Source organism: Uloborus diversus, chromosome 3, assembly GCF_026930045.1.
Source record: "Uloborus diversus isolate 005 chromosome 3, Udiv.v.3.1, whole genome shotgun sequence".
NCBI lineage: Eukaryota > Metazoa > Arthropoda > Arachnida > Araneae > Uloboridae > Uloborus > Uloborus diversus.
The window spans coordinates 76,504,029-76,529,414 of record NC_072733.1 but is presented as its reverse complement, the minus strand read 5'-3'; the positions used below and the strand labels follow the sequence as shown (position 1 = coordinate 76,529,414).

The window sequence follows — 25,386 nt, the reverse complement described above, 5'->3', positions numbered from 1 at the left end:
TTTTTGAAACATAACTGTAACATAAATGTAATTAAATTGGTCCTGTTTTGTTACACAACTATTTGGTTATTTTTCAGAAAGCAGCAGTTACTTTTAGCCTATTGATGAAAAGGCTTTACTTTTTATTGCTTTTTGTACATCAAAGAAGGATATCTCGTAATAGTCCAGCAGTGTTTGGCGAGCATTCACTCAGCTCAATGACCCTGATATCTGTGATCCATTGCAGAGACATATCAGTCAAACCTTTTTCCATGCTCATTGCTCACAGCTCCATAGTTTTTAGGAAAAATATCCTAGAGCGGTGAAGGAAATAAGAGTTTTAGAGACGTGCATAACATCAATCGTCACAGAATTTCTGCAGGAGTTATTTGACCAACTGTTTTTAGTTCTTGTATTCTGCTGCTTATAAATACTTGTAACACACTCTTAAAGGCTCCCTTGGTTCTTCCCTTTCATTTTTTTTTTTTCAAAATAATTTTTCATAATTGTACATATTTGTTTTTTTTTTCCATCATTTATTCATTTGTCTTTTGAACATTTGAACTCTTACATGAAAATTTTGACAAATTTTACATTGATAGAATTAAGAGTGCAGTTACAAAGCGTGGGTTTTACCACATTCATTAAGAATTTTAGAAAATAGAAGCCATGCCGAAAACCTTCCTCTTTGGAATACAATGTATTCAGATGAAAGAATATGAATTCTTTGGTTTTTTCTTAGAAACTTTTGATGGAAAAGTTGATTAAACATGATAGAAACATTACATGGAGCAGATTTGAGCGTCTGAAACATCTTTAACGAATATTTGATGTTTAGTTTCTTTATCAATTGAATGCAACAAAGAGCTATTGCACATCTCTCATAATGTGCCGAAAATGCGTAGAAAGAGCAATTGCGCTGTCGTTTATTGCTACGATTTTCACACTGCATAGGCTACAATTTACATCAAGCTTTATTGTTGAAACAGAGAAAAATGGCTAGCAACTAAAAATGGCTAGCAACAGAAAGAATGAAAAAATAAATTACTTTAGAAAACTTTCCTGGGTGAAGCTTCCTCGAGTGTGAAGTTCGCAGCAAAAAAAAAAAAAAAACAGAATTTAACCATACAACCTTAATTTACGCTGTCTGTAAAAAATCAATTCATGAAATTCAAGTTTCTCTTGTAATAAGCGAGTTGAAAAATACTTCTGTTGGTAAAACAGAGGTCTGTCCAGGATTTTTCACAGTCTTTTTTTTTTTTTTTTGTGAAAAATGAAATAATTTTGCAATTTTTTTTTTTGTAAAAAACGAAATTTTAGGATCTTGAGATGGCACTAACTGCATCATTGGCACTTAAAGTTGAGTGTTTTCCCTCTTTTCTGTTGAGAATATCATTTTTGAGTGTTTTTCTAGTATTGGGGGGGGGGGGGGGGGGGGCATCGCTCTGGGAGATGGGCACTTATCAAGTATCAATATTTATCAACCATTCTACATTATGTTAAATTATACTAGAAATGTTATATGTATTATAGTATTTAAAATAATTGTAAGAAAAAAAAATCCGGCAGGGGTTCAGCATTTAACTTTTTGACCCAAGACACTGTTAAAGAGCACAGAATTTCATTTAAAACTTATGAATTTGGTGATTTTTACAAAAAAAAAATATTTGTTTACCTCTTAACAAAGCATACTAAACATCGAAAATTCAAAAAATCCGATTCCCACAGCAGATGCAAAAAGATCGCAATCATCAAAATGAAGGCATCAAAAGTATAAAATCGGCTTCTAAAAGAAATATTTTTGATAAAATCATTTTAGAATTGCATTTTACTGTCATGATAAACATATCAATAATATCTGGAGACAGTTGAAGCAAAAAAAAAAAAAAAAAAAAATGATTCAGCATTTAAAGTTTTGACTCATATAAGAAAATGGAATTTTGCTTTAAAAACTTGAAATAAGCGTTGTTACAAAAATAAAGAGCTTTTCATTTAGTTGTATCCTAATAAAGTTAAGTTAGCTTGAAAAAAGAATAAAATATAATTCTCATATCGGATGTAAAAAGATTGCATTTTTCAAAATTTAGACATCTAAAGAAAAAAAAAGGAAAATAAGAGTTTATTTTTAGTTAATTATCCTCTTTAGCATCGAAAAATCAAACCCATATAACTTTCTCCCAAAATAACAGTTAAACATCACACCACCAGACGCTAAGTGGTGATAAGTTTGAAGTTGGTAACTTTATCTGAAGCGATCACGTTTCCCCCCCCCCCACCCTTACTATCCTTTCCAGTTCTAAGTTCTTCATTTTGTTGTATATTATTGCTTATTAAATCATGAGCGGGGAGAAAAATGCTTACGACACCCTTTCAGAGAAGGTTGATGCTTTTTCAGAGAAGTTTACAAATGCAGACCCAAACCAACCAAACAGACTTTCAGCTGTTAATTTCTTTCAAAGAAACAAACAACAAGCATTATATTTGTTTGGCTGTAATAATTTGTCGCTTGCAGGAGCATCACAAGAGTGCCCTTTTTTTTTTTTTTGCAAAATTAGCAGATTTTGTACAAGCTGATCCCTCTCATTTAACTTTAAAAAAGGTTCCAAAAATTATTGTTTTTATTCACGGAAACATGCATTATTTTGATTTGAGAATTGCTCTTTCAATAAACAATTTGTGAAAGATACGTTTTTGTTTATCAGAGTTTTGTGAAGGGTCCGTTTGGATAATCGGATTTTTGTGAAGGATCTGTTAATGGACCCAAATTTCCTCTGGCCAGACCCCTGTAAAAATTACCTTTTGTGAAATAATTATAGTTCAGTTATAGGCATTTATATTACTTTTTAATATACACATTTTATTCCCCGCATTTAGTACAAAAACATGGAAATTCTTCGGCCCTCAAACGATTAATGTACTCAGTATATCCATCTCGAACAGCTGGACTCGTAGTCTTTTTAAAGAAGAGATAAATTTAATTTCTACTTTTCCAGAAGAAAAAAAAAAACCTTTAGTTATTCTGAGAAAGTTTTTTGTAAGGTATTTTTATAGATCATTCTTTATTTGACTTCTGATTGACTGTTATGCGCATAAATAAAACTGAAACAGTCAGATATTTTAGCAAAAGTTTGAACTTTTTTTGATCCACTAATCCCATTTAAAGAGTTTTTTAAATATTGACTGAAGCTCAACAAAAATTATCAGTTCATTTTTTTTTTTTTTTTTGAATTTGATATGCATTTATTTTTTACCCATCATTTTAGTTTGTAGCGATGTTTGTACTTCTATTTTTTGCAATTTTGTTTTTGTTCCTGTTATGAACTAATGAGTAACATCCAACTTTAAGAAAATCATACACACACATGCACAAAATTTATTATGCATGTGTGTACATGAGTAAAATGCATAGTAAAATTTGTGTTTGTGTGTATGATGGCACGTGTTTTTACTTGTTACTTATCACTTACTGCACAATGGGTTCGCCAGCTTTTTCGAATTTTCGAAGAGGTTTGCAAAGGGAAAAAGGTTGGGATTTGCTGGTTTAGAAGAAGACACTTCATACTTCAAATAACTATTATTTTAGGCTACAGAAACGAACCAGTAAATCTAACATGATACTGAATGTTTTGCACATTTTGCAGTGTTTGAGAACAAATAAGTTAAAAGTAGCATTATGTAAAACCTTGGTTTTCTCCTATGCTGCCCTTGTGTCACTTCTGCTTATAATATTATTTAAAAAACAATTGCTGTTGAAAAATGCTTGAATTTTGTATGCATGTAATATAACAAAAAGAGAAAAAAAAAATTCCTCTCTACTACAAAATTTCTAATCAAAAGTGTCCTTTTAATTGTATTAAAATGCCCTTTTATATGGAAGGCTATTTTTTGGTATGGGGGCTGTTATATATTTCTAAACTGTATTGAAAGTTTTTAAACTGGAAAAATCTTTTTTTTTTTTTGTATTCGAATCACAAAATGTGGCCAAGATATTTCTTCAAATATACACTTGTGTGAAGAAACAGATGGCTCAAGGAAACAAACTCCTTTTATGAGCTGTGAGTTTGTTCAAAAAAAAAAAGTATAATTTGTAAAAAGGGCATGGAAAAAAATTGGTATAGAATCCTGGATGCAGAGAAGTTTTAGGTAATTTGAGAGTTTTTGTGCCGGAACTCGAAATCTTTCCATTATATTTTAATTAATAGAAATTTTTTACAAAAGAAAGAAAAACATAATTTTCACATTTTAAACCATTTACCAGTAATCATAGTTTAAATGATCCTATTTCATATTAAATAGTGAATAATAAATTAAAAAAAAATAAAATGACTTATCTTTTCCAGATTTCTGGAGAAAATACAATCAGTATAGCTTTCAAAAACGAAGTTTTAGACTATCAGATACAATCTTCAATGTTTGATGTTGTTGTAAGTATTATTAAAAAAGTTTTAATCTTTGTTACATATGTGCTTTGAAATATTTTTTTATATTGAAAATAACTTTTTCTTTTTTATAGGTTTTAGCTGTAGCAAGACTTTTTCTGATACTACTTTTTTATGTGTTTATTAGACTATCTCATTGGTGGGTTGTTGCAGTAAGTTATTTTTCAGTACATGAGCATTTTAACTATTTAGTTTTGCATTTATGTAAATGGTACTCAGAGGAACTGTTACTTAATTTGCTCATAGTCTTGAAAAGGAAATTACTGTCCAGAAGTTTATTTGCTCAGGTTATGGTACACATTATTATACTTAAAATTATTTTTCTTTTCCATGATATATTTTTTTTTAAATAAGAGGTTACAAGTTATAATTTGTGCTTAATGAATCGAAAGTATACCTCTGGCTGTGTAGGATTTTTTGTCTAAAAATATGCGCTTCTGTGATTTAAAATTGTAAGTAGCACATACATGTGATTTTTCCACTAATTAGCAATATTCCATGTATTTAATTCTTCAGAAATGTGGAATTCCTGCGATATTTTCATGCTTTTCTCTTTTTGTTGAGATTAAGAGAAGTAGTGGAATTTAACAAATTGTCAGACTCTTGTGGCACAAAAAAAATTGACTGGGTGCAATTTTTCGAAGTATTGTTGTGGGAAATGTCACTTTCAAGCAATTATTAATACTTCACTTTATTTTGTAAATTTGCGTGGAATAGATTAATAAAGTTACTATTTCAATAAGGACATTAAAAAAATGTAAAAAATAACTTGACATTTTTGCTCAGACTTTTTTCTTCTGCTTAAGAAAAATTAATATAGATAACTAACAGTAGATACGTGAAAAGTGCTTCTCATGTGCAACAATGCTTTAAAATTGCAAGTAATATTCAACTGCAAGCAAATATATGTACTTATAGTGCAGTCTTTCTGCATTACTTGCAAGAATCTTTATATTTTCAGTATGGGAGTCCAATATGGAATGTTTGGGACCGCGACTTTTCCGGATTTTGGATTCTGACTCAAAAAATCGTAAAAACTCTCTTGTCGTGAGGTCACATTTTTCCTGGTTTCACTAATGTTGCGCTTGATTTCCTTTATTGTTTTGATCAATATAAATGAAAGTATACTATATACTGCTAAAACAAAAGACTGAGACAATTTGCAGCTGGCCATTCCACGGCCTTTGTGCGGGACAATCAGAAGCTGAAATTTCACCAAATTTTTGTCATTTCTCTTACTATTTTAATTAAACAGGAGTAAGCACATTTTTTAATCTTTGTATTTGATACAAAGATGCTCCTGATATATTTTTATTACATAATTTTTGTTACTTGAAATTTAATTTATTTGCATGCGGGACATCCAAAGTCGACCTCTTGCAACTTGCTGTTATGAATTAGTGAATATTTTTGATCTATTAATTTAGCAATGACAAAATAAATTGTAGGTTTTGAAAGCAAAGGTTCCAATGTAGAAGAAACATATATTGTTTGTTGAGAAACAATATTTTAAACCATTAAAAAAAAAGTAATAGTCTCTTTGTCCCATACATGATAGTGCATAAACGTAATAATTTTAAAAGGTAATGTCGAAATCTTTTTGCTTTAGGAATCACACATACATTTTTAATTTGCTAAGCAACAAAATTTTGTTCATAACCCTTTTAAATTATTACTTTTAATGAAATATATGAGGCATTATGTGTGGGACAAAATTGCTATTTTTTGTAAATTGCCCCCGTGGCGTATAAGGCTAATGTTACTTTTTATTACTATGCAATGACCTGATTGACGCAATAAATAAATCATATTTTTACTAAAAATAATTTTGTTCTTTTGTTCAGTGGGCTTTGTATTGCATACTTATGAGAGGAAAAAAACCCAAAAGCAGACGTTAAAAGATTGCTGTACAATTACAACTCATTGCTTATTTGCGCATAACATGTGGCAGCAAAAAAAAAAACATTTTTAAAAAAGGCTGAGCTGAAAGTACTGTGTTTTCAACAAGCAATTTCTGAACGTCAATTTTTGACCTTTAATGCTGGAAAAAAAATGAAATAATAATAACATTTAAGGAGAAAAGTACTGGTTTCTGGATCTTTCCAATTTCGGGATTCTGAAATTGGGTTATTTAAAAAATATAGATTTGAAGATACAATTGTACAATAACCTATGTTTAGTCATTTAATTATTTCAGCTACTGTTAATAAAAATAATGCTAGTGAAATCAGCTCCTCAATACTTACGCAACATACCAAATGTTCCAATGCCATTTGGGTTTTCAACATGCTCGTCATTTTGCATTGCAAAGAAATAGTGAATGTTGCCATTCGAAAATTTAAAAATTTGGTCCCTGTAGTTCTAACAGTTGATTGTACTGTTTAAAATCATCACAATCTCCAGCACTAAACTGTAAACAATCATGTGTGAAACTTATGTTCGTTTACTTCATTGGATAGCCCGTTAGAGTTTCATCTACAAAAAAAGTTTCTGTCGAACCACCCTGTATGTTTGTGCGTGTCTTAGCAAATTGTATATTGTAAATTTTTGTAAGCAATATTCCTCTTGGGACTACAAATAACAAATTATATTCTTTTGGAAAAGTATTTTTTCATGTTGTATTTCATATAATACATTTGTTTTACACAATAAATTACATTCACAATGTATTTTTTCTCTTTTAGGTCACTACTGCTGGGACTTCAGCATTCATAATTGCTAAGGTGTTTTTGTATTCAGTGAGTATAAAGTACTATGTTTTTATTTTATTATTTTTTGTCTTTTTTGCTAAATTGCATATTGAATTTATGTAGCTTCAAATGTTATACATAAGAAGTGAATCTTGGAGTCATTCTTGCTTAAGATGTTTCATAAAAAAACTTTTTTTTAATGTTGTGGATGAAGTCATTTCATATACTGAGTGACCGCAGTGTGCCCTCCTTTCACATTTCCTTTCTATGCAATTATGCATGACTTTAGCTACACAATTTTGAAATATGTGCAATTTTTGTACAGTCCTATGGATATATTAATTTCTATCAAACCTTAATGCTAAATACCATTTTAATTCTGTTCCTTTTTTATACGTTACATACCTTAATTATTGGTTGTAAAATTATTTTCCTTCATGTAGTAATGAAGCCCTCATCCGACTGTTCAAAAAACAAAGCAATTTTTGGACTAGAATTTTTTGAATTCTTCTTTTGGCAAGGAGAAAAAATTATATATATATATATATATATATATATATATATATATGGAACAAAATTATGAAATGAAGCAGCTGTGGATAAATTTCGTTAGCCATACCTTATTTTTGTCATGCCGTTTTATCTTATACATTTTTATTATTTAATATTGGAGAGTTATTTTACCCAAAGTGATGCATACAATCACTCTAGAAAAATCTAGAATAAAAATAACAATGATACAGGCCCTAGAGTAGACTAGAATTTTGTTGACAATGCCTCAATTTATTTTCTCCTGATTGTGGAAAACTGAAAGTATCATTTCTTTCAGTATGATTCACAGAAAGTAACTTTTTAAATCTAAAATGTTTTGAAATAAATTTACTTCAGAGATTGTTTTTTAGTAAATATACAATTGCTACTTCATTTAGTGGTTTGAAATAGAGTATTTCATGCTAAACAGAGATGTGCTATTAATTTTTTGGAGATCTATTTTTTTATTCAAGGCAGAAAATCTATTTTGATTATCAGCATTTTTTTTCCCTGAGCATCAATTGATTTTTTTTTTTTTTTTTTTTTTTGAGCCACATGAACCTAACAGTTACTTTCAGATGTCACAACATGGGAATTGACAAAATTATTCGTCTTTCTTCGATAATATTTCTAAATTCAGCTGTAAATGAGCTTTTCAGGTTCAAACAAACCTACAGCTACAAAAGAAAAACGAAAGACTTTTTAAGTATGTGCCTGTACAACAATTATTTTATAGTACAGTTTGCAACATTTTTTGATTAATTTTATTAGGCCACTCACCAGTGGCGTATATATGTTTTTATTTTGGAGGAGGCCATATAACCAAGATTAGCTCCCCCCCCCTGCACTTTTTTTGCAATTCCAATTTTTTTTGAGGGGGAGCAACAGTGCCATGATTTTTTTTTTCGAGGTGAGGGAAGGACTTCATACTATCACCCGTTGGTGCAACAAATAGTGTTAAGAGGGCACTCTTAAAAATTCTCACTTTCGGTTTAAGGTGGTGGAGGGAAGTCCTTTGGTGTTCTCCCCCAGAAATTTTTGTGGAATTATAGTCTTAAGAACACAGTTTTAGATGGTTTTGGTAATGCTAAGGAGAAGAAAAATTTGGGGGGGGGGGGGGGGGGGCCTTCTGCAGAAATTTTTAGAAATTGAAATCTTTAAAACACCAATTATAGGCTATATTTTTTGATGTTAGTGTAATGAAAGGAATGGGGGCTTTTTGAAGTTGCCCTCGATTGATTTTTTTTAAAAAATAGAGCAAAATCCATCACCCCTCTGCCCAACTTTTCGAAATGGAAGTTCTAAAAACGCAGTTTCGGAATAACTTCATTAATGTTACGGGCTGGGCGGTTCTGGGGCTCTCCCTAAAAACTATTTTGAAATTAAAGTCCTAAAAAACGAAGTTTTAAAGAGATATTCAGTGATACTAGGTGGAGGGATTAAAACGCTCTTCACCTTAAATTTTTCGAAACTAGTTTTTTTCGCTTTCAGATATCATACAGGAGCAGTGGGACCCTCCATCCAAAATTTTTTCATAATTGAAGTCTTAAAACCGCGATTGTGGACCATATTTGGTAACGTTATAGGGGTTCGGCTATTTTTCAAAATTGAAGCTCCATAAAAACAATCTTAAACGACTTTCGATGCTTTCAGAAGGCAAGGTTTTTGGTATTGTCCCCTGAAAATTTTTTGACATTGAAGCCCTGAAAACGAGGTTTGAGAAGCTCTTTAATGGTTTTGGTGGGTGGAGGGGGCTTGCAAAGTGTAGCATTTTGAAGACTTTCCTATTTTTAGAACGACTAGGGAAAAGAAAAAATAAATAAAAGTGGGGCAAGGGGGGGGGGGAGTGAAAGAGATGAAGTGTTGGACGAAATAACACGATAAATAGTCAGTAACTTATATATATATATATATATATATATTTAAGGTTCTTCTCTTCAAGAATCCTTCTCTGAAAGGTAAAACGCAATTTCAGGTCATCTTTGGAGACGTTTGTAGGAAAGGAGAGGTTTAAGGGATCTCTTCCTCCGAAACTTTTCAAAATTGAAATCTTATAGGCACAATTTCAGACTATTTTTTGTAATAACCTTAGGGAAGAGGTGCTGGTTTGGGGACCCTCCTCCAGAAAAGTTTTGAAATTGATGTCTGAAAAACGCCTAAATGTTTCTTTAGGACGTTACTTTCCATCATTACTCCAACTGAATAACTGAAAATTATTTTCAACTTCTTGCAGGAGACACAAGTAAAGGAGAGAAACATTTTGAAGACCCTTTTTGTCAGACAGACTAAGGAAAAAAAAAGAGGGAGGAGGGAGAAAGAGAGGGGAACTTAATTTGCTAAGCAATAAGCTGCATCTGTTTAAAAAAAATTAAATTTCAAGATTTCTTCTTGGAAGAATTGAGATCTTTTCCCCCAACATAATTTGCTTTTCTTTTTATTGAAACAACCTCGCTTTCCCAAGACACGTTCTTTTCTTGATTAAAGGGTACAGATCCAATGACCCCTTTTGAACACCATTGCCTAGTAGCAACCCAGCTAACACAAGGTTCTCAAACTTTAATGATTCACGCGACACTCTTTGAAGAATTAGAATTTTCTCACAGCATCCTATAGTCTGGTTATATTATTGTTACCGGAAATCTCTGATCTAACTTTTTATTATTTTTACGATCACTATCATAATTATTTCTTCTTTTTTTTTTGGAGCTAAAAGTATGGAAGTTCTTTGTGAGCAACTAAAGCCAAGAATACCTTTGGCAAAAAAAAAAAACCTGACTTTGGAAGGGGCCCGGGCCCCCTCAGCCCCTCCCTTATATACGCCCTTTCCACTCACAAAAGCTAAAACGGCAGCAGGTTGAGTATTTGCTGTGCTTTGTAATTATTGTATCCATCTCTTTGTTTTCATAAAGCTAAATTTAAATAATTTGATTTTGGTGGCACCAAAAGCCAAAGTTTTTGGTTTCAAAGAGCCAAATATACTACATATTTAGTTCTTGCTTTCTCCCCCCCCCCCCCGAGCTCACTAAAGTTTTGCTGTCAAATTAATTTATTTCAGATTTTTGGTTAGTTTTCATTGTTATGAACATAATTAGTTTTTGTATTAGTTACAAGTATACAGCTTAAATTAGTTAAGATACAAGTATAAAAATGAACAATATAATGAATCATTTTTCCCCCTTAAAAAATGTCCTTTTATTTAGAATGTGTAAAAAAATTTCTCAAGTTCTTGTTTCATTCTCTGAAGTAAAATTTCTCTGTATTTTTACAGGGAAATTTTACTTAATTTTTTTTCAGGGAAATTTTTTGCATATAAAGTATAAACATCAATTTGCTTTATTTTTAGTACTTTCATATATATTTTTTTTTTTTTTTGTGTGATGCATAAAGACATTTAAAATGTTTTATAAAAATGTTCAGTGCAACTACTACATTTGCTAGTCTGAATGTGTTAAATGTTAATTATATTGTAAAATTATAAAACATGATGTTAGTAAAGTTTTATTTATTTTGAAGTGTAATGCAAAGAACCCTCTTCCTTCTTTTAAATACCTATCGAACAGAATTTCTCTGCAGTAATTTTTTGCTAACTTGTCCTCGATTAAGTAATTACTCCAAATAGCCTCCTTAATAAACCGGCCACCTTTCTTCTTGCAAAAATTTCTTGATTTTTGTCACTTTGCAATCAAATTGGTTGTTATAATTGCAAAAGCTGTGCATGGTACATTATTAGTTTGTTGTTAAGCAGACTATTACCCTCAGAAACCCATGCACTACCATGCTGGTCATTTTCCAAGAAATTTCTCTTAAATGTTTTTGATCACAAATATTTCATCTCTGCTGTTCTACTAGTTTCTTGAGTGTTCAAAGTCCATGTTTTGGAGCCATATGGTAAGGTTGGCACAACCATACCTTTATAGATCTTCAGTTGTGTTTCCTTCCTCGTTTTTCCTTTTTGGGCTCTTATAAGGGTTCTACATAAGTGTTGAAACCTATGTAGTTAGTTTTGGACATCATTGTCATGGTCAAAGATGATGTCACATCCTAGGTAGTTGAAGTGCTTCACCTGTTCAATAATTCTATTATCAATAACAATTTTACTTCTAATTGGATCTTTCTCCCTAAATGCCATAGTTTTAGTTTTCAGGATTGAGATCTTCACATTATATTCTTGGCATATCTTATGGAGTATATAGGTGGATCTGAAGATTGTCTTCATTTGATTGGATAATAATCTGGTCGTCAGCAAAGAGTAATGTATTAACATAAGTTGACACATTCAGGTTAATACTAGCATTAACTAATGCTTTCCAAGTACACATGATATCATCAATATAAATATTGAAAAGGGTTGGGGATAAACCACAGCCTTGACGTACTCATTGATTAGTTTTGATTTTCTCTGTATCAATGAGTGTCTGTATTTTGATAGAGACTGACAGGCCTGGATTAGATGTTTAGGAACGCCTCTTTTTTCCATTATAGACCACAGTTTCTCTCTATCTGCACGATCAAAAACCTTTTTATAATCAATAAAAATCATATGAGTATCTAGATTAAATTCTCGATGCTTCTCAACTATTTGTTTTACTACAAACACATTATCCATACATGATCTGCCTTGCCTGAAACACAAGTTTTTTGATTCAATATATTCTTAAACTTTTCAAAATTGTTAAAGTAAAAATTACTTTTCGTTACTTAAATGCCATATCAAACATGTTAGGAAGAGAAGTAATATTGTTAAATTTATGTCTATTAAATTAAAAAAAAATTGGATAACCTCTAAAACACCTCTAAAAGTTTGAAAATTTGGTTGCAAAACCTGGAAATATCAAAGAATGGGCATTTATTTCATTTTTGACCATTTTACATTACATGTTCAAGCATGAAATAATTGCAAAAGCTTAGTCTTGCATTGCACACAAGTATGACGCAAAATTTTCACATTTATGAAGTTTTTGAGAGCAATTGTTGTTGAAGCATTTAAAATTAAATTCTCAGTGAGCTAGTTGAATGTCTACTACAGGATGAATGCTGAGGAAGAAAGGAGATTTTCTAATTTTGTGTAAAAGGTAACAAAATGCCAGTAATTATGCAAATTCAAATGGTGTAACTAGGGATCATCTCTGAAATGTGTTTGCTGCAATGTTAAATAGGGTGTCTAAAACATAATCAAGCACTTTGTCTTGAGCTAAAAAGATAAAGTTTCTGAAATTGCTATAAAGCTTAAGGGTTGGGTATCAAAATATAAGAAAGAATCTATGTGGTTCAATAAATCATATTTGTAGCATACTGTACAGATGGCTGCTGAGTTTTTCAGAGACAATGTGATAACATGACTTGGTGGTGCATCACCCTTAAAGTACTTTAAACTGCCACATATTTGGGGTCAAATCTGCCATTGAAGAACTGCAATGTTAAAGGCATTTTGAAGTGAGATCTATATAAAGTATCTTTTTTCATTCTTTTTAAGCCCTGACATTGTTCATCATTATATGCCTTGATATCATTTTATTCAACTGTCATCAGCGGGCTCAGATCTACAATTTTTGTGCCCTGCACTGCAGGGTCTGCAAGTCTATAGATCTGAGCCTGGTTATCAGGCTTTGTAACTGATTTTTTTATTGATACACCTGAAAAAGAGTTAATACATCTTGAAAAAAAAGTTAAATGTACACGGAAAAAAAAAAAAGATAATATGCGAGAACATTAATGAAAGATATAATAAATCAGATTTTTACTTAAAATGTCATATTTTTAATATTATACTAATTTATGGCAACTCTTATGACATTTCATTCCTTTTGTGGTGACAACTTTATATGTAAAATAGCTCTTATGATTCAAAGTTTAAAATTCGACTTCTGTTGGAGATGTAAGGAAAATACTCTCTTAAATAAAAGTTTCTTATCTTTCTTTTTACTTTTTTTTTTGAGTAGTTTTAAGAGGAATTACCCAGTTTATTATGTTGTAAAGATGAATAAATTAAGTTGTAGAAAAGGTAAATATAATGTATGTAAACAAGAAGTTCATTTAAAACCAAACCTTACAAATACAAAACCAAGAAGGAAACTAGCAAAGTATGAGCAAAATATTAAAAAATAAACGTTGACTGTTCGTAAATAATAATAAATGTAGCATATTGTTATTGTTACCTTAAATAATGAAGTTTCAGCATTTCGCTTTGATATTATAATTCTGACTTTTCTGCAGCTGAAACTAAATAAAAGGTTTAAAGTAGCTCAAAAATGCTGCTTCAGTATAAAATTTCAATGTGCACCACTGTTAGAAAAGTATCCAACCTTATTTTTGTGTAAAACTTGATGGATATGAATCAAGAATGCTTACATGTGCCAACTTGAAACCTCTCTGTGCATGTGTGATTTTTTTCCCCGTCTTTCAATACTATCAGTCACTAGCAAACAGTTTGACGGAAAATGCAGTGCCCTCTTCAGGTTTTATAATTGCAAGTACAATGATAAAGCAGTCCTTGCAACACTAATCACTCAATTGCTTATTGAGTTTGTGGAACAGCCAGAAGTTGCAAAGGGCCATATCAAGAGAGTAAGTGTCCTCTTTAGCTATAGTAGTTTGTTTGTTTATTTGCCGAAAAGTTGAAATCAAGTGTGAGAAATGTGCTAGGAAACGTTACTGCCTGCTCTTAAAAGATGCAGAATCTTTATTCAAAAGATGCAGATTCAAAAACCTTCTGCTTCTTTTGAATGGTTTCTACTTGGTTGTGGTCCATTTTCCAAAAACTTGTTGTAGGGTTACTACTCTCATTACTCAGTCTTTTTTTTTTAAACAAAAAATTCCCATGAGATTATTGCACTCTAACTCAGTCAAACTCTGCTTGCCAGTGACTGACACAATTGACAGTTGAGAAAAAAATCCTGCATTTGCATTAAGGTTCAATATCAGCTCATGCAAGCATGCTTGATTCATAGCCATCTGGTTTTCATGAAAAAAAAAAATAAATAAATAAATTCAAAAAAATAAATGGTTGAATACTTTTCTCACAGGGGATGTATATTCTAAAACATTGGAGGCTTCTATACAAACAATTGATTTACACAAATTTTGCAATAGTGAAGTATCAGGGTTCGTGCTTCCTTAAAAAACCCTGAAATTCATCAAGCAAAATTAAGTTCCCAAAAAACCCTTAAAAAGTCCATAATTTTCTAAAAATTTCCTTAATTTTTTAAAAACTATATCAATTTTGGTCCCTGTTTTCTTATTTTTTCTATTGTTACCCCCCCCCCCCCCCGCCGCCCCGCAAATCTTCATCCTCCTCAATATCTGCCAAAAAAGTATGTTTGGGAGACATACTAATGATGTCAAACTCTTGTTTTGCCTAAAATTGCATTCCATGTTTGATATTTCAATGTTTTTGCATCTTGCAATTATTTTAATCATTTTAAATGTTGGAAGGTTTTTTCACCATGTGCTACTTTATAGCTGTTTATTGTATTATTTATTTGAATAATATTTTAATTTCTTAAATTTATTTTTTCAAAAAAGACAAAAGAGAATTTTAAAGTGGTCCAACTCCTAGTCTCGGGGGGGGGGGGGGGTTGTGGCATGGTTATTTTTTTTTTATTTTTTTAATGTATTTAAGAAAGCGTTCAAAATAATTATGGTGAACCTTTAACGGTTTAGGTTAGGCTTTACTGCCTTTAAAATTATTTGGAATTTCCTGATTTAATGAAGCAACTTCAAATTGGTTTTTTGATTCTTAAATAGTATTATGAAGTTTTTAAAACCAAATTATGAGTTCCAATGCAAGAAAAAAGGATAACCAATTATACATTTATTTATTTTCAGTTTTCGCTGTGAATAGTATATTCTACCACATAAGGAAAACTCAGATTTTTCACTCTGTTGTAAAGTTTTACAAACAAACCTAATTTTAAAATTTACGTTCTCATTTTCGATACCTTAAATTAAAATGTTTTTAATTAAAAATTATTAAAAATTGATATTGAGTGATGCTGCTAAGATTGAACTCTGGCTCCCCCAACCCTTTATTAGAAGATTCAGGGATTAGAAATTGCTGCCTTTCTTTCAAAATTTAAATTTATATAGAAATAAAGAAGCTTGCAAGAAATGGTGCAATATAACAAATTTGTACAAAATGGGATTTTAGTAACAATAGCAAATGAAAAGCAATAATAACAAAACCATAGTTTTAACATCTTGATGATAAGAGATTTTAGTTCTTATCTTTTAATTTGCCTCTCACTCCAATAATGTATGCTAAAAAAATAACGCTTTAATATACTACTAATTTTCTACAGCTATCCCCATTTTCCTGATCTTTTTTTTATAACTGAAATTTGAGAAATAAGTACTATACTTTACGAACAATATGTGCCACATATTGTATTAATTGCTACCCAATCATTTCTAGCATATTAATAGGTAAAAAAAATTCTCATTATCTTTGAAACTGGTTAATTAGCCATTTTTTGTTGAATTTCGGAATGTCATGGACTCTGGGGCTATTTTGATCTTATCCCTTTTCTGCTTGATTTTAAGAATTCTTTTTTTTTTTTTTCTTTTTTTTTTTGCTCTTTGACCACACTCATCCCTGTGATGTATGAAATTTTGAAATTTCATTTACTCATAATGGGACATCCTAGTCAATTTTGCCTCTCCCTGCTTTTTGGAAACAATGTTATGCATTTGTGTATGTGTATATATAGTATGCATCCAGTACTTTGCCACCCCCTCCCCCGGAAAACTTTGAAATGGTGTACTTAAAGTTATCTAATCATTTCCTATAAGTCCTGAAAAAATTTTGAGAGTTCTTAAAAAGTCCTTAATTTTCACTTTTAAAAATGAGTATGAACCCTGAATATGTATTTATTTGTACACTGATTTTTCAATGGCTACAAAAAAGGGAGGGGATTCTCATGGCTCTATTTACATACCTTTTACATTTCTTGGTTATGTCTAGTGAGATTTATGTGTGTTGTGAAGAAAGGATTAAAAATGAAGTTAATGAAATTTAATTTGTGCTGCGGTTAAACTTCTCTTTTGTAATGTATGTGAAAATGATTTTTTTTTGTTTGTTTTCTTTTGTTTTTAATGTGGTCCATTTTCTTTTATTTAGTGGGCTAATTCAAACAAGACTGCAGCTGTTGTTTTATTATTATGTTCTTTTGTTTTGTCTTGGGGTGAAGCATGGTTTCTGGACTTCAGAGTTCTTCCAAGTGAATCTAAAGCATTATCATTTTTAGGTATGATTTAAGTACATATGTATTTTCGTTTCCGCATGAATTTACTTTGATACTTATGATATCCTAAACTTTCAGAACTCTCATCAAATTAATAATTTGTTTTACCTTATAAATTATCAGGTTTTAAATATAGAATATTAATTATTGAAACTTTATAGCATGTTGTTCTTCAGGCAGCAGCTGTGCATTATCCCTAATCACTTCTTAATCTTCTCTTTACAATGCCTATTTACACAAACTTGACATTTAAATGATGAAAAAGTTTGAAAATTTTAAAATTAAGTATAGAACTTGGATTTCCGATTCTTTTGTTTGCTTTTAAAAATAATCTTACATCTGCTTTGTTATCTTATACCTCTTCCTTTCATTATAAAAAACAATAAGCAATTAGCTAATTTTTTTAGCAAAAAAAAATAAATGAATGAATCCTGTGATAATATTTTCATGGTAATCATATTAGCAATTGTAATGAATAATGCAATCATAGATCAGCGCCACAATTGCAACCCTATCACAAAGTATACAATCTTAGCACAACAACTAAAAGTCTGTACAAACAATTTGAATCTGCAGGACAGCTGACTGTTTTCTAGATGTCCATTGCTTTGTTTGCCATAGGCCTTATCTCATTGGGCTTGCATTTGCAATGGTGTACTAAAAAGCAGTAAGGAAAATGTTTTTGAATGAATCTCGCTTCTGCCATCAGATGTTCAAGTTAGAGTTTGGAGACACTGTAGAAACACTATTGTGTTAGGCATAACCATAATGGTTCTGCAATTAATTTTATGTCACAAAGTGGTAGGCATTACTGGTAAACTTATTAGCCAGCATTATATCTCTGAGTTTTTTCTACATGTTCTTTTTCCTTACCTTCACAGCTTGCTTGCTGCTAAGTTTCAGCAAGATAATTCATAACCACATGTTGCATGTAATGGTTGAGCTTTTTTCTTAACCCACCATATTGTATTGTTTCCTTGGTGAGTAAGATTTTTAGATATACCGCCCATCATATAAATCTGGTCAATGGTTGGATGACACCTAACCCAGCATGCCGCTCTTAAGTGTACACGAGAAGTACTTAAACTACATGTGAAGGTAACATGGACTGCCTTTCCCCAACAGCACCAGGGTTGCTGACTGCTCTGCATTTTTGCAGATTCGCTCCGCCAAATCGGCAAAACGCTGTGTCTCTTCAAAGAATTAATTTTGCGCCACATTTCCTGGCCAAGCTTTTTCAAATGATCGCACGAATATCCCTTTACCTCCCTCCTGCCACAATCTTCCCGTTAGGATTTTTGCTGACTGTGTCCCCCATGCAGGAACTTCATTTCGTAGGTAGGGAAGGGGAAAGGCTTGAGAGTGACGGAGCACGATGGCATTTACGCATTTCGAAATCAGATTGCATCCACTTTCGTAACACTGGCGTATTTTTGTCTACTATGCCATCCTACCACTTAGACCTTAACTTCTTGTAGTGTTTTTAACTCTTCTTACATTTAGTTTTTTGTTAAATAATTGTATGCTTGTTGTCACACCAAGCACATTTCTTGCCCAAGAGTTTTAAAATGATTGCACGAATACCCTCTCACCTCCCTTCTTCTCATCCGTGTTTTGCTGACATAGATTTTCTTTCTTGGTTAGGAATGAAAAAATGAACTTCTTTCTGTTGGTGGTGAGGGTTAAATAACAGTGGAGAGGGTTTTTTATGCATTTTGAAATCCCATTGCATCCACTTCAATAACTCTCTCATTGTTGTCGACTATGCTATTCTACCACTCAGATATTAATACCTTTTTGTAGACTGATATTTTCAACCCTTCTTACATTTAATTTTTTGCTGAAGACTACTACCTCCACTCAAAAATGTCATCCAGTTCCCAAGTTGATTTTAGCCAACACAATTTGTCAAATTTAAGTCTTATTGCTTACCAAAGTTATGACTCATGAAGCTTTTAACAAAATTAAATTAATTTTGGTTATATATTTTGCTTTTTTATCATGACAAACATGTAAATATGGGAAGTTAAAAATGCTTGTTACCAGTGATTATGAATTTGTACTTAAAGCGGTTTTATTAATTAAAAAAAAACTTTTTATACTTGTGCTTAAAATAATTTTTAAAGCTCAAAAAACAATTTTAGACAAGTCGTTTTAGTTATTTTTCCTGATTTTTACAAAATGCCAAACTGTTCCGAAAAATTTTACATTGCTCCTCAAAATCACCACTGATGCTCCTCAAATTGTTCCTCCAAGGTTGGCAAACCTGAAGCACGTCCAAAAGTTTTGTAACTCAATACCACTGCTTGCAGGAGCAGATATAGAAATACATACAGGCAAAACTAATTACTGATTTTCTTGTCCTCCCCATTTCAAAGAATGCAGTACTTTTAATAATTTCTCATTGTTACTGTATGTAATTTGTTAAATAAATTTGGCTTTGATATCTCATCTGCTTCTTCGTGGTAAGTTTTTGTATTGCCAGCAGTAAGGGGTTTGTTTCCAATTGTTGTTTGTTTATGAACATTTATCTTATTTTAATTTTTTTCATTCTTTTATGAAAGGTAGCCTCAATTTGAGGTGTTAATGCACATAACTATAATAGCTTTAAATATGTCGGAATTTCATTTGTTTTTTCGCAATTTATGTGAAAATTTGATATTGCAGCAAAACAAGACATTGAAAGAGTGCCTGTATTGTCACATCCTGCATTATCTCGATCTCAAAGTGATGAAGGAAGTGCTTTTTATTCACCACCTGGTAATATTTTCTCACATTTTTTTTAGCTTATTAGAAATTTAGCAGTACTTTTCAATCTGATTTTTTAAAAAAAGATTGTTCTTTAAAATTTTATGATAGGATGAAATATATGGTTTTATAAATTTACTTAAACTTTCATTAATTGATTGTCTTCATGAGCAAAATGTTGAAAGTTAGCATGAAAAAATGCATGTATAAAATTTCCTAAATAGAATGGACGTGTTTTTGTTCAATTCCAGAATAGTTAACCCACACAACAAAACTTTATACATGAAAGTATTTTTTTTAATTATTATGTGGACTTAGAATATGTATTGAGAATTTAAAGGATAAAATTTTTTAATGACTAATCACAAGTTTCCTGAATTCCATCAAGCGAACCTAATCCCATCAGTTCATTTAAGCATTTTTTGAAACTTTAATTTTATATTTTAGCCACGTTTTTATGCCTTTAATAAACCTTGATTTGATTTTATATAAAACAAAATTCATCTGTGCAGGTAACAGCTACAAAGGGTATCAAAATATATCTGCAGGAAGTAGAACTTTTAGTGTCCTGCTTAAAAACAGCATATAAAAATATTTTCCTTAAGACTTTCCTAATTTTTAAACAAAAAATAGATATTATTTTCCCTTTGAGTAATATAATTTAAAATATTGTACATTTTTAAAAATACTGTTTTCATTATGTCTGATTCATTATTACTGAAATCATTTATGAAAATGTAAGTAAGACTATATTTGTCGCCTTGCCCAGCTTTTGACCAAACATGAGCGTAAATTTCCTCCCTCTCTCGTTATGTATGTATTTATTAAATATAATATAAGTATTGATTTTGTACTTTTTTGCATCCCTTTCCCTCCTAATTTTTTTTAAATGTATCATGGCTGGATGTTCCTTCTACTACATGCTCATGCAGTACTACCACGTAACATGTTTCCAGAAGCAATATACATACCAATGCCTGAACATATAAAAGCAGCAAATAAACCCTTGATGCATTAATTATTCTGTTAAAATGAACAAAATTAAAAATATATTTGAAAAGCTTATTAGCAATTGAATTTTAGCAACTCATGTCATACTCACTCCTTAGTATTCTTTGTTTGCAATATTTATTGAATGCAAGCATTTTAAATTTGCCCAGGCAAACTGTAGTAGAAATTGTGATGCATTAATTTTATTCAACCCAATAGGGAAGTTGCAACCTATTAAATGTTCATATTTTGACTATTGGATATTGTTCATTGACCCTCAAAACTAAAAAATTCACCATCGCTGAATTTTAAAGCATCGTGATTGATTTTTAATGAATTTTTAAAAATCCACGCGCAAAAGTTCGCTCTTCTGAAACATCACAGGGCATTAATGGGCAGTCTTCCACCGAAGATCCCTTGTTCTCGCTAGGGACATTTTGCTGGGTGTCTTTACATCTAGAAGCTCACACCTTTGAATTGAAAAAGAGGTTCCTTGAAACCTCGAAACACGTGTATTCTGAAATCTGTTTATTTGTGCTAAACAACGTTGGATATTTCCTGTTATCAATGATGATATTCGAATATTTCCGAGAAGATGAGAGGTTTAGTGTTCCAGAAACACGAGGAGTTAAATGCGAGGAGATAAGCCTTTTACATTTCGTCTTCGAAGTCGACTTCGAAGCACTTCCTTCAGCTTCTCCCATATCGGAAGAGCTCATGACATCACTTCCTATGCTATTTGACGTCACAAGCGCTTGAACTTTAAAAATTAATTTTAAAAATACTACTTATCGTATCGCAAAAAATTTTTTCTCCTATGATGTTCATACATGTTACTCTATCATATAAAAATAAAATTGAAAAATCGAAAACTTCCCTATTATAGGCTCTGATGCAGAAGACAATGGAAAAGAAAATGATGGCAGCACAGTTTCTGAAGTTGAATGGTTGTCTCCCAAAAATAGCAAAGAGCTTCCTGTGAGTAATGTTTTTTAATTATTTGATTTCATATTGTATATTTGTTTGTAAAATTTGCATTGCGGTTTTTTATTATTTCTTGTGCAAAATTTTTCGGAGCATCAGTTACTCAATTTTTAAGCAGTTCCAATCATATTATGAATGACAGCATTATTTTTAAGTAGCATTTCTGTTGTCCTAAAAGCTTATTTTTTTTAATATGCATTTGATAAGGGATTAAATACATTGTTTTCTAAGATAAAAATATATTGTTTGAATTTTTTGCTAAAATAAATAAAAATGGCTTGGAAATGAGAATTATTAAATAACAATATGGGAAATGTCTCTAGAGGGTTTCTCATCTGGTATCACGTGTAAAAATAAAACAATCAGCTTAGACAAGTTTGATACATGCTGTTCATATTCATGAAACGAAGATGCAATAGCTGAGCCAAGAATGATATAGAACATATCATTTAAAATTTTGTCATGACATAAACTTTTAGTCAACATAAAAAAAATTATATCTACTAAATTACAAAAAATACGTAATATCCCATCACGAAATATTTGAAAATTCTGTGGGAGAATCATTTTTCTGCATTATCATCAGACTTAGGATTTGTGTTTGCAGAAAGCTTTTCATTTTATCTAACTGAAAAATTTTCTGCAAATAATTATTTTGCCTAATTCACGCTTAATTTATAATAAAATATGAAAAAAGTTTTTTCAAAAAAAGTTAAAAATTTAAATCACTTAAAATTTTTTTTGCACTAACATATAATTTACGCTTACTTTTCATCAACTGAAGAAAACTGCCTTAACTATTATTTTTTGCTCAATATCAATCACATGATCATTGTTATTATTTTCATTTCATAGTGAAAAAGTTTATGTAGATCTGATAAAACATGAGCCACCTGTGTGCTTTTTACTTGAAAATTTTATGAAGATATTTGATTTTGTAAACAAATCAGCAAAAAACTACTTATTTGTTTAAAACTAATTATTTCTGCAAAAAAAATATATTCCTGCATATTATCTGTTTAAAAAGTTTAAAATTAATGAGGTGTGGATTATACTCTGCCCTGGATCATCTGTGTCTTTTTCTCTCTCTCTCTCAACACATTGAAAGTCAATTACAGCAGGATTCACCAATAGAGACTGTTCCATAGACTGTAAAGTTGTTTATTTTACATTTCTTGAATTTTCCTCTTACGCGATTCAGGCTGCGTAAAATAAAAACCATACAGTCATAGTAGAAGCAGTCTCCATTTGCAACCCTTTACTCCTTTGTCTTTAAGTAATTAGCGTACTAAGATCACGATTTCAAGAAGAAATCATCATTTTTTAGTTTAATTTTGCACAAGATTCCGAAGAATCAGAAATAGTTTAAGGGTTTTTTTGTTTTTTTTTTTTTTTTTAAATCAATGTTAGTAGATAAAAAAAAAATTCTACAGAGCCAAAAATTTTCTGCGAACGCCATTCACGTGTTCGTCTATATTATGCAAGACATATTATCATTAGGTTGTGCTATTATATTTGTCTATTATCTTTTTATTATAATGTACCACCATTTTTGTTTATGACAAAGCAAAGATATGTGTGACAAATGTATTATAGCTACTAAATAAAATATAGCTGAAGAAAATTTAATAAATGAAAAGAAAATAATTGCATATTTTAAAGGGTAAAAAAAACTGTTGATTCATATTACTTATTTTTTTCTTCCTTGTGTGTGTAGCAGGCTGCACTTACTATGCTTTCTGTGATATTGCATATTGGTTGAAACAGTACATCCATATGTACTTGTAATATAAAAACAGTACAAGTTTTTGTGGCCAACCCTGTATATATATATTCCCGAATGCTCATCGCTATCCCCGAGATTTGAATTTTCCCATTTTACTAGATCAATACAAAAATTTTGTTGCCGATTGTGTATAATGCTCAAATTACAATATTAAATAGCAATGCAATTTCATACTAAATTTCTGGAATCATAAGCTATCAAATACAGTATTTATAAAGAGAATGTACGATACCTTTTTTGATATTTCGAAAAAAGTGTGTGTGCTTTTTTTAAATGGGTGATAAATGCATTTTTTTTCCTTTATGGTAGAAAAACTAAGCAAGCATTTTTATAGTTGTCTGAACATTGGACAAAAGGTTCAGTGCTATATATATAGGGTGTCTCAGTTAAATGTTTCAGAACTCCTAACAAGGGTAGGATGCATCCTGACTACTCAAAATAATACAGCAATAGGGCGTCAGAAATGATTTCCCTACCCAAGACATGTTTGAGATGCTGGGAGTATTCCAGACTGTTCAAAGATCCATGCGCTAAATATTTGCAGTTGCCGGTGGAAAAGCTTCGAACACTTACTTTGACCCTTGTACCCTTTGCTTTTTATTTTCTTCTATATCTAACAAACAGAAGAAAGTATTGGTTTCATGCAAAATTTGGTCAAATTGGACAGGTTCAAACGTTTTGAGGTGTATTGTGTCCATTTCGACTATTTTTGCAAAATGTCTGTCTGTATGTGTGTGACTGGTTTTTTGTGGCCGCTCTACTGCAAAAACTACTACATGAAATCTTGCGAAATTTGGTACACATATGCTCATGTGAACTTTTGCCCATTAGTTTTTAGCACAAATTCCTCCAAGGAGGTGGAGCAATCAGACGTTTCTTCAGTTATGCATGCCTGCTATTCCACAAGAAGTAACTGACAGAATCGAACAAAATTTGATCCATATGTTGCCCATAATAAGTACAGGGACTGATTCAATTGTGGTGCCAATAGCTTAAAGCGGGGTTCAGCAATCAAATGTTTTTTCTCAATACCTGTGACTGCTATTTCTCTAGAAATAATTAAAGGAACCAAACAAAAATTTATTTACAAAATAGACCTTAGAGGGTACAAGACTTGATTTGATTTTAGTGCCAATATCTGAAAAGGAGGTGGTGAAGTAAAACTTTCTTTCTTATTCATTGGTGAGCTATATCTTGAGAGGCAATGCTACATTTTGATGAAATTTGGGATAAATATGAACCTCCACGTAAACAAACGTTGGTTTAATTTTGGTGTCAATTGCTTCAAGGGGGGCTGATTTCTGCAATTTTTGTCAAATAAAAATAGCTTTATTAAAGCAACAATAAGAGAGGTATATTGCAATAGATTGTCGTTTGCGTATTCCACGTGATTTTAGTTGTTGGAAAATCTCAATGGCTCAAAATTCTTAACTGTTGCCATCAAGTATTGAATATATATATATGTATTTTAATTTCTTGTGTTTACTAACAAATAAAATATTTTTGATTAATTTAAGCAAGGATTTTAAAATAACTTGCAATTTTTGCTCTTTGCTTTGCTTTTGTGATAATTAGGAAATTGGAATGGCGGTCAAGCTTTGTGTGTATGTGTGTGGGTTTTTTTTTGGGGGGGGATATTGATTTCTTGGCAGGCATGGGGATAATTAGAATTCATAAGATGTAGAAGAAAGTTTCATGATGGGGACAGCATTCTTGTTTACATGTAAAATTAAAAAGATTTTTCACTTACACACCCTTTCTTTATGATGCTTCTTTGTACATTACCACTTCAGGAAAGCATTTCTGACCCCGCATTGCTATATAATTTAAAGTCATCAGATGCCACCTACCTCTCTTGGGAGTTCTAAAACGTTTAACTCAGACATCCAGTTTTTGTGATGGAAAATGGGGTACGTGTGAATATTTTTTTCATTCTCTTATTTTCCATTTGTGTAAAGAAGAAACCCTTGGAAACACTAATTTATGCTTTCAGTCATAGA

The 25,386-nt window shown here is 31.2% G+C and overlaps 1 protein-coding gene across 1 annotated transcript in view; it reads left to right on the top strand.

The window, feature by feature from the left end:
• Nucleotides 1–4,319: 4,319 nt before the first annotated feature.
• The window catches only part of LOC129219315 (steroidogenic acute regulatory protein-like), a gene marked incomplete at its 5' end in the record, with an annotated part of 117,276 nt that continues 96,209 nt past the window's right edge, over nucleotides 4,320–25,386 (top strand). Inside the window, 6 exon segments of the mRNA XM_054853663.1 lie at nucleotides 4,320–4,403; nucleotides 4,493–4,570; nucleotides 7,103–7,156; nucleotides 16,755–16,881; nucleotides 19,546–19,638; nucleotides 21,503–21,594. Of these exon segments, the coding sequence (XP_054709638.1) occupies nucleotides 4,320–4,403; nucleotides 4,493–4,570; nucleotides 7,103–7,156; nucleotides 16,755–16,881; nucleotides 19,546–19,638; nucleotides 21,503–21,594 (528 nt within the window).